Below are 10,957 nucleotides of genomic sequence, written 5' to 3' on the forward strand. Positions count from 1 at the left end.
TGTTTGTTAACTTTTTGCGCGTTATTTGTTTGTTTGTTTATTTTATTTTTTTCCAACGAATTTTTTATTTTAAAGGAGTTTTTTTTTTCAATTATAGAGTTTACACAAAAAAAAAAACAAAAAATTTGTAAACCTCGGTTTTGATTTTGAAAACCGATCGGTTTTTTCCTTAAATTTTGGGCCAATTTTTTATACTTTTATATCTGTGGTATTTTGAGAAAACAACTTAAGTGAAATTTTCAAATTTTCCAGGAGAGCCTGAAAACTGTTGAATTGATCTATAATGATTTTATTATTTGACCTTGAAGGACTTTCATTCTCAAAGAATTATACAAAGCTTTCGAAATTCTTCAATGAAAAATTTAAAAATTTCACTTTTGTTAAAAGTCCACAGATATATAAATTAATATATAGAATGTCCAATTACCGCATTCGTCATCGAATGAACTATCGTATTGAAATATAATTTCAATATAGTAATTATACAAAAATGTAATAAATTCCATGCTCTCAAATAAGAAAATTACGATCGATTTTACTCGATATCGAATGCGGTAATTCGGCCCCAGTTTGTTTTCATTTCTAAATTTTTAATTTTTCTGCTGCAAATAAAAAAAAAACAATTCGGAAACCGAAGAATAATTGTAGGTTTTCGGTTCCGAACACGAAACTCTAGTTTATTGAGATGGTCTCATTTTTATGGAGCTCATAATTCTGTACTAAAATCATAAAAGAGTTTGTTTTTAAAAAAATTTTGAACCGATGCCGTAATAAATAAACAAATTTTCAAGTATTTGCGAAATTGCTGTGTTAATTTAAGACAGTGATCGGCATAAAGAGAACATAAAGTAGAGATAGTAATAATTCTGTTTGTCTGTAGCAATATGATTAGGTTGACATTCGTGTTGTTTACTGGAATATAAACGATTATCATCGGGATCGGTCCATAATTGTTCGTAGCTCCCATATAAGACCCAGTTCCGAAAATCACTCAAGAAAATAAATTGTTGAAATTTTTTTTTAAAAAAATGTAGGGCTTTCTTACTTGTTATGTATTGAGATTTCGGAATTGTTAAATAATTAAAAACCTCAATTTTAGTTTCAAATATTGGCAATTATTTATTGGAGCCGTTCTAATGAACAATCATAGGTTTTCAATGAAACCACATAATCTATCAACGTCAATATTTATTTCAGTTTCTGTTCTTGGCTTGTGCAGCTTTACCTAGACCTAGATCTATTTAGTTTTTTGAATAAATAAACAAATTAGATAGATTTGTTATGGGGTATATATACTTTTACTATTCTCTTTAATTTATTATAAACAAATTTCAAATTTCAACCAACAATGAACTTTAACCCTCATGAATAATCACTACACGCAAAGTTTGCACTGTCTCTAAATGAATAGTTAGTATTTCTCAAGTTTTTCATAAAAATGTTGGTGCCTTTTACACCTTTCCGCTTTCAGCAGAATTCTTTGCCGTCTGCTGCTGTGCCAGACCAAGTAGACAGGAGACAACGGCAAGTTGCTATTAGAAAACCGCCTGTGGTTGTGATTATTAAAATGTAAATGCAACACGAAATAATTCGGAAGATATTAAAGCAATAAACAATTAATGAAACTCTTTAATATAATATTTTTACTTAAATTACAATTTTTCTAATAATTAATTTTTTCTTTTTTTATTGCAGATCATCTTGCACTGAGGAAGATATAAAAGAAGCCTTTACCACTAATAATTTCGAAGTAAAAGCTTTCAAATTTTTCCCGTAAGTATTCAATTTTCCTAAATATTGCAAATAAATTTGTTATTAATTTAAATTTTTTTCTTTTATTTCATGTTCTGAATTTTAGTAAGGATCGTAAAATGGCCTTGTTGCAACTGTCCTCTGTTGAAGAAGCCGTTTTGGCTTTAATCAAAATGCACAATCATCAATTGTCAGAATCAAATCATTTACGTGTTAGTTTTTCGAAATCAAATATCTGAACCAATAATTATTATCATCAATTTCACCACAACCACCACCACCACCAACAATACCACTACAACAACCACCAACAACAACAACCACACTATTATTTATATACAACTAAAAATCTATTATTACCCGCATGAATCTTTTAAAGAGATTTAAGATTTATAAATAATATTAAAACAAAAAACAAAATTAATAAATAATAAAAATAATAATTAAAGGCAGCATATTTTATAGTATATAATACTAAAAAATTAAAATTTAAACCCAACAACAACAACTACATACATACATACTACAACAACAACAAAATTAACAATAAGTTAAGCTAACTACAGAATGAAAATGAAATCAAGAAGCCAAGTCATAACAAAAAAACAAACAAACAAACCCATAATAAAAATAAGTAAGAACAATTTCTAAAATTGATCAAAAATCCCCGGCGTTAAGAAATTTTTTTGTAATTTTAAGTTTAAAACAAAAACTAAAGCTAAAAAGCAAACAACACACAGAAAATTGTAAAAAAAATCAACAACCTACACAACAATAGTTATTTAAAGAACAAAAACAACCAACTATAGCATACAATTTACATTAACAATTAATTAATTAATTAAAATTATAATTAAAAAAGAAAAACCTCTTCTTACGCCCCCAAAAACTCCTCCCCTTAAAAAAAACTTTCCCCCTTTTGATTAAAGCATAAGTAGGAATTTTAACAAAACAAGAAGTATTAGCAAGTAATGAAATTAAAATTTATTAAAAAACATTTTCAGTGTAACTTTGTTTTGTTTAATTTTCTTTTATAAATTTTATTACTCTTTTTATTTCCCCCTTTTATTTTTCTTATAACTTTTTTAAACTATGTATTTTTTTATGCTCATTTATTTAACTTTTAATTATATTTAATATAAAAAAAACTTTTATTTAAAGAAACAAACACACGTAAACACAAAATGAATGTGAAATTTTCTACTTTTTAAATCAAATATCTATGTAATATTAATCTCTACTCTTTTTTTAAATCTAAAATTTGTTTTTTTTATAATTATCTCTTACTATTGGATGTGAACTTAAATTTAGGATATGAACAAATATTATATATATTAAATATAAAAACAAAAAATATAAAAAATTTATTAAAAATAAAACAAAAAAAAAACAAAAAAAAAAAACCAACTATCGCACATTTTAATCAACAACTAAATGCAATACAGTTTTACAAAGTGTAATAAAGTGAAAAAAACGTTAAATAAATAATAAATAAATGAACTTAAGTTATTATTAACGTCATCATCATCAGCATCAGAGTCAAGTTGATCAAACGTTTATACCCCACCACCAACCAACCAACCAGAACATCTTCAAAGCAGCTTTAAGGGCAACAGAGAGAATTTTTTTATACATACACATCGACAATAGAAACAGCTCTATTTTAGAAAATGGTGAAATTTGAATAAATTTTAAATTTTATTTCTTTCATTTGAAATTAAACAGTTTTTTACTGTCCAATTGATTCGTCAAAATATGAAAAGCAATTTATTTAAAAGAATTTTCAAACACATAATTTTTGAACTTTGGAAATATCGCATTCGATATCGAGTAAAATTGATCGTAATTTTCTTATATGAGATTATGGAATTGGATATCGAGCAAAAATTTAGTCCATTTTATTATAATTTCGATATCGAAATCATTTTTCGATACGATAGCTCTTTCTATCACGAATCCGGTAATTCGGCTCCAGTTTATATTTGTACAAGTTACACGCTGAAAATGTTTTTCTAGCCAGAGGTGGTCGATTTTGACACCCTGTATTTTAACAGGGTGGTCACTAATCAGTACGTAACCGGGCCAGTAGTTTAAAAGATTCTGATTTTTGGCGATTGACCCAAAATTTGAAATAATTTTCAAATTTAAAAATTTTTAGATTTAACAATTTACCTTTTATTATAAACAAAATGTTCAGACGTTTTTAGAATCCAGTGAATAAGTATAAATAAAAATCACACTAAAGAAAGAAATTTTATTTTCGATTGTATTAAGAGAATTTTATACTTTTCAAATTTTGTATATTAAAAATATATGAAAAAATAAACTAACTTTTGTGATTTATAAAAACAGCCTGGCCCATGATGTCGAAAGAAAAATGATTCGAACGAATTTGTATGAAAACTATTCGAAAGAATTTTAAAAACTGAGTGTTTTTCATACAAAATTTTTCGACTCATTTTTCTTTCGACTTCGTGGGCCAGGTTGTAAATTGTTATTTTACTTTATTTTACCTTATTTTTCGTCTACAGTACTATTTATTGTAGCATTTAAAAAAAAAACACGTTAATCCAAGTCAGTACAATTATTTTAAAAATATATACTTACACGATGTTTTTATAAAATTTACGATTTTATAAAAGAACGATTCGCCTTCAAACGAATCGTTACAAATTTATTTTTTATTAATCTCGAAAATTTGTTTATTTTTGAATTTAATTTGTTTTATTTCAAAATTCCAGGTCATAGAGAATAGACATAGAGCGGAAACACTCCTGTCAAAGACCTAAATCAGTTGTCAAAAACCTAAGTGGTGAGAATGTATTAGTAGAAAAAACTATGTGAAAACAAAAACAACACTCGTATGTGTGATTATTTTGAGTAATTTTTTTGTTTGATTTTTTTTCTAGTTTCCGCTCTATGTTCCAGGTGTTCAAAGAATATTGTTTAAAAAATATTTAAATGAAAGCTCTGTTCATTTACTTTGCACCGAGAGAGTAAAGTAGTAATTTATAAAATTCGTCTCTCAAATACAGCAACAAATTTTATGATTATAATTTTGGTAACGCTTATATTTGGATAAATCCTCCAAAATAGTTAAATGTACTTAAATTGTATACATATTCACCCCTATCGCGACTCAACATTTCACATGAAATATTTTCCCTTTTCCTTTTTCCGTTCATCAACTTTGTTCATGTCAAAAAAATTCCCCTTGTTGTGAAATTTTTAGATGGAATTTTGTAAACAATAAACAGCTGTTACGAACAAAATCAACTATTGTGAATGTATGAAAATGACAAAAGGTGTGATGTGTTTGTTTGAATCATTTAGTCATATTAGTTTCAAATTCGAATTTGTTTAGAGAGTTGCTTATTTTGTTGTTTTTTGTTATAAAAATTATACGGAATGAAACAAAAATGGAATATGAAATCAATCGAAATTCATCACACCTAAATCGTTTTTGAAATTGATTTGAGTTTTGAAAACGATAGTGTTTCATCACATGCCTGAATATGTTTTTTTATTTAAAAAAACACATGAGGAAACTGACAGACAATAACATAAACACAAAACAGCTGTAAAAAATGTCTCTCTCAAATTCTTACGCTCTTGTTTTTATTAATTTTTCTTGCAAATTTTTCGAGAACGTGAATTCTTTTCCAGTAAGAATTTGTAACAATTCGTAACAATTTTTAGTTATTGAACAGACTTAAAGTCGAATCAAAATTACTTTCGTTACTATGACGAAAAAAAGTTTTATAGAAAAAACATGGGGTTAATTTACCTGAAAAATTAGACATTTTAAAGATTGAAAAATAATTAATTTAAACTATTGAGTCAACTTTAAATTAAAGTAATAATTATGTATGTGCGATTAATCTAACATCCTATTTAATCAAATTTCTGTTTAATAATTTATTCTTTTAATTAAACATTTGATTATTCACATTAAGAATTAATTGAACAATACTAGAATACTGACTATTAATACCTGGCAAAAAATCAAGTGTCATAATACAATTTCGTGTATTTATAAATAAAAATATGGCAAACAAAAATGTAAAAAAATATTAAATAAAAAAAGTTTGCAGAAAAATATCAGTCAACAAAATACAATGTGAACAATAAATGTATTTTTCGAAATGCTGTATTGACATACCGAATGATTTCAATATTTTAATTTTGAAATGTATTACTACACAGTATTGTGGTCTGTAGTTGTAGTGTAGCAGTAGCGATAAGCCGTGTCCGAGAAAAATCTGTCTGAGATCTGTCAATAACTTTATCTAAACATTTTAATAATTTCAAATAAATTATTAAATTTTATGTAACTTTTGTTTATTTGCTTTTTAATTTTTCTGAACAAAATATTCAAATTTGAAAAATCTTAATTGAATTTAATTGATTAATCAGATTAATCGCACTTTTCAGGGTTTACCAATTTTCAATAGGAACAAACAACGACGAATTAATTATAAAGATTGAAATTTTGTGGTACTAACAATTAAATACAGACCTGTCACATTCCGATCGAATGTGGAATTAATTCCGTATTTCGAAGAAGTAAAACCAAAATTTCTTTCGGAATGAAACCACTTCGAATTTTCAAAGTGGAATTGATATTTCATTATAATTATTTATTTTTCTAAAATTTTTAATCAATTTCTGTACCAAAAATGCTGTCAAATTAATATCAGAAATACTGAATTATAAATATTTTTGGAATTAATAAGTTAGGCAGAATCTAAAACGAAATCGATCGGCATAAAAACTACGGAATTGAAACCATTCCGAACAAAATGTGTGACTTCAAAAATAAAGTCACTTTAATAAAAACAAATAAACAAATCTCAAATAAAAATCAAGTCAGCTGAGATATTTTCAAATACATAGAGTTCAGTACATAGAGAAGTATGTTTTGTCAACCTAAAATAATAAAACAAATCATAATATTTATTTTGTTGTTTGCAAGAGTAAGGTTTTTGAAAACAGGCTCAGTTTTTTAACTATGTTTCAGGTTTTTAACTATGTTATACTATGGTTCAGTATTTAAAATGATATTTTAATATTGACTGTGTTTGATATTTAAGACATTTAACACAGTAACAAAAGAATAGATTATGCCAAGCATGTGTGTTGGAAAGTCGAATATTTATGAAACCGATATTTTTAAAGTTTTAAAAATTTTGGTTTCATTTATTCAAGTAAGTAGAGTTGATTTTGGCGAATCTTGCAGTTAGATCTTCACTTGAATTATTAAAAATAATAGATAATTGTTAAATGTTTATTTGTCAAGTCTGCTTTAAACTGTGGAGAGTTCGCTTATGGTAATCTTATTAATGATGTATTGAGTATTGAAGTTTTTAATTAACTGCAGGTAATATTTAGAATTGGCTTAATAATAAACTGTTATCGCAGTCATTTCTGAAATAAAGTTTCGGTAATAATTCCATAACTGTGAATAATTTTGTCGGCTCTGTTAACAATTGGATACCAATATCTAAAAAAAAAGAAACATTAGAAATCAAGCATAAAAAGAAGCAAAATGATCAATTTGAAAAGGTGTAATTGATTTGTTTCTAGCAAAGCTTAGCCGAGAAATGTGATTAATTTCAAGCTATTTACAAAACAATAATAAGAATATCTCAACTATTATAATTGAATATTCGCCTTGTTCTGTAAACCGATGAAAATTTATTGTCCAATTCACATTCGATGTCGTAGCGTTGTATCGTTGTATGTCGTATTTTCTTATTAATGTTTTGTTTTTGTTTTGAAAAATATTTATGACATACGACAATACAACGCTACGACACCGATTGTGAATTGGACATATATATTTGAAAATGTTTAATAAATTTGAATCGATTTCAAAAATAATATTCTATTATTTTTTTGCAAAATAAAACCCAGGCTTCAAATAGTAAAGAATTTTGGAAAAAAAATAAAAGATAAATAAATCTCGCATTCGTATTCGAAATAAATTTCGATCGCTTTTTAGCTTTCGAGTAAAAAATTGCTGGTTATCGAGCACAATCATTCTAATGGGTCGATTATGGATGGCAACCGAACTTCAGATGCATTGTCATATGGCAACCACAAATTTCTAGTTGCCAATTTGGCAACAGAAAATAATAGCTGCCAGTTGCCATGTAGTACCATTTTGGAAACAACGTAACTTTAGATCGGTTGCCATGCACAAAATACCCATAAATTACTATAGACTTTAATCGTCATGGAATAAGAGAATAATAGTCGCTTCTATACGAATTCGAGAATTTGTGCGCAGTTTAAAAACGAATTGAAAATATAAAAAATCGTAAAAGGTCACATTTTCCGCAATAGGGCTGTTTCTATACAATGTGTGCATTTCTAAATAAAAACCAACAATATCAGTAACAAATCAACAGTAGCAGCAAATGGACAAATCATTACAGCAACATCATCATCCCGCCAACAACTCGATCAAATTTGAAAATATTCATTCAAATCCCAAAACAACCTATCAATTGTATGTAGTATGTGAGTATTGCTATGAAAAGAAAAAAGCATTATTTTTAAAATCATATTTAAAAGAAAATCCAAGCGAATACATGACAAAAAATAGTATAAATACAACAACAAATTCAATCAAACTGTGTTTCGTTTTAAACAAGACAAAAAAAACCAACCCCCCACAAGAACTAAAAGATAAAAATATTTAAAAATAAAAACTTTTTTTTTTGTTTTTGTGTATTTGCTGATTTATACATATAGTGTTATTAATATATTTTTAAAACAAACAACAAACAAAATGGGAATCTTAAATATATTTATATATAGTATATATATTTAAATAAAATAAAAACTATACATTAGTAAAACAACAACAACAAAAATTCAAAGCATACAAAACAAAAATTTTAGTTTTTAATAAAATGACAAAAAAGATAAACTAAATTTTAATAAAAAAGTTAAGTTTAGACAAAACAAAACTAAATAAAAAAAAAACTGAACAAAATCGATAAAAAATATAGTGTATATTGAAAAAATAAAATCGATATAATTAAATAATAATTGAAAAATTTATTTAACATTTTTTAAGATTGTTTTTGTAACATTATTTGCTAGTCAGATTTGCAGGTTATACACAGAATTTGTCAGAAAATCAACAAAATAAAATCTGTAAAAACTGTAAAACTGTTAAATACCGCAACAAATCAGCAAACATATTTAAATATTATAAATCTTCAATGTTTTAGTAGGTCTTTGTCATTAAAAAAAACAATTATTTTTACTTGAGCTTAATTCTGTAAAATCTTCATTCGGAATTATAAAACATCAGCCATTTATTCCATAAATCCATTCCCAACATCTAACTTTTTAGCTTAATTCAAAGACTTTTATTTAAATAGAATTCATTCGTCGTTGTAATAATTCATAATGAAATTAATACATAACAGAATTCATTCAACCTTTGAATTATTAAATTTTTGTCAATTCAAATGAATTAAAATGTTTGTTCTTCATTCAGTTGCTTTTATCATTTATTCAATAAATTGAAAACAATTGAATCGTTTATTTCAAAAACCAGTCAAGCAACAAAAAAATCCAAAATTGAGTTATTGGGCGATTACTGTTTTATAAAGATAAATGCATCAAAAAAATTAAATACTGCCCCCTATGATGTAGAAGCAAAACCGAGAAATCCGTGTTTTGTGCAGAAAAAATTTAAGTGACAGCGCTATCTATTTTTTTCATCAATGTTGTAGGTCTCAATAAATGTGAAAAAAATACAAGATCTACAAGCTCTAAAACCATACTTGATTGGATATCAAGAGTTTTATGGGAATATTTTTCAATTGCCCACAACGGAATATATGTTAATATAGCTAAAAAAAAAGTTTATCAAAGAGTTACTCAAATGGAAAACTTTTATAGGAAAAATATTACTTTTGCGAAAGTTATTTATAGGTAGCTAAGAAGTTTTTTTTTTCATTTACTAAAAATCAATAATTTGTTGCTTTTGACTGGTTTTTAATATAAATAACCTAAAGTTTGTGGAAAATTTCGTTTGGGCCCTATTGTGTTTTCAACAGAAAGACAAATTAACATAGCTAGATCGTCTTAGAATCTTGTAAGGACACATTTTAATTTGTTGGGTATAAAAATTTTGAAACAGATTTGAATGGTAAACAAATTTAAGCATTCAATACATTTCTAAAGCTAGTTTGTAATGAATACGAATTCAAGAAATTTTTAATGATTCAATAACGAATTAATTATATAAAGATAGAATTCTCAAAATTTAGCCTATGAATTAATTCATTAATGACATGTTTAAGAGAAATTTTTTTTTTTGATTTACAAAATTGTATTTAGAAGAAATGATATTTAGAAGAAATGGTATTTAAAGTTTGGTTCATATTCATATTTTTTTTTTTGTATTGAATTAACATTTAACATCAAACTTATCGTTCTTAATAAATTTAGACATCAAACTTAATTTAATTCAACTTCAACTTATTAATGTAGCACATTTAAACAACATCAAACTTAACCTAGTTTTATAGTTCTGACACATAACATATTACGGGATAGTTAAGCTTTTCTAAGGGGAATGTTGAGACCGTATTTGGTTCACGCAGAGAAAAAATATAGTTGTACAAGTTTTTGAACCATATTATGGTCACTGTAATTAGTTTTATGATTGCGGTAATCATAATATTGTAATGTTACGATTCACATGATTGTAGCAATCATATATATAATAGCAGTAAATAAGTATATGTTTGTGATAACTATTTTATTGTTTTCGGCTTATGGATATTATAATCTAAGAACAACATATTATGATATAATGATTCATCATGAACATAATTGCCATAAACATATATTTGTTTACTACAAACATATATATGATTGCGACAATCATGTATATCTTTGCTTTAACATATTAAGGTTACCACAATCATATAAATATGACTGTCTATATAATATTGCTAAACAAATTATAAAAATTTTGAAATGGTTGCAGTAAACATTGACAACTATATTTTTTTTTCTGGATGTTCGTTTATTGAGGCTATTCTGGAATTTTTTTAGAACTTACGAAAACAATTTCAAAGCTTTTTTATTATTATGAGACAAAGAAAAAAACTCTGTTTATTTAAACAATATTCATTTGACGTTTTTGTTTTGTTTGTTTTGTAGCAATAGCCCC

General features: G+C 25.9%; 1 protein-coding gene across 10 annotated transcripts in view; it reads left to right on the top strand.

Annotated features, from left to right (window-relative positions):
- heph (polypyrimidine tract-binding protein 1 heph) overlaps window positions 1–3,155 on the top strand; it is a 381,579-nt gene extending 378,424 nt beyond the window's left edge. For all 10 annotated transcript variants that reach the window (XM_065516406.1, XM_065516408.1, XM_065516405.1 and 7 more), the window contains 2 exons: window positions 1,696–1,773; window positions 1,859–3,155. In XM_065516406.1, coding sequence (XP_065372478.1) covers window positions 1,696–1,773; window positions 1,859–1,991 — 211 coding nt within the window. In that variant the 3' untranslated portion in view covers window positions 1,992–3,155. The remainder of the gene's footprint in view (window positions 1–1,695; window positions 1,774–1,858) is intronic.
- The last annotated feature ends 7,802 nt before the right edge of the window (window positions 3,156–10,957 follow it).

This window comes from Calliphora vicina, chromosome 1 (genome assembly GCF_958450345.1).
Source record: "Calliphora vicina chromosome 1, idCalVici1.1, whole genome shotgun sequence".
NCBI lineage: Eukaryota > Metazoa > Arthropoda > Insecta > Diptera > Calliphoridae > Calliphora > Calliphora vicina.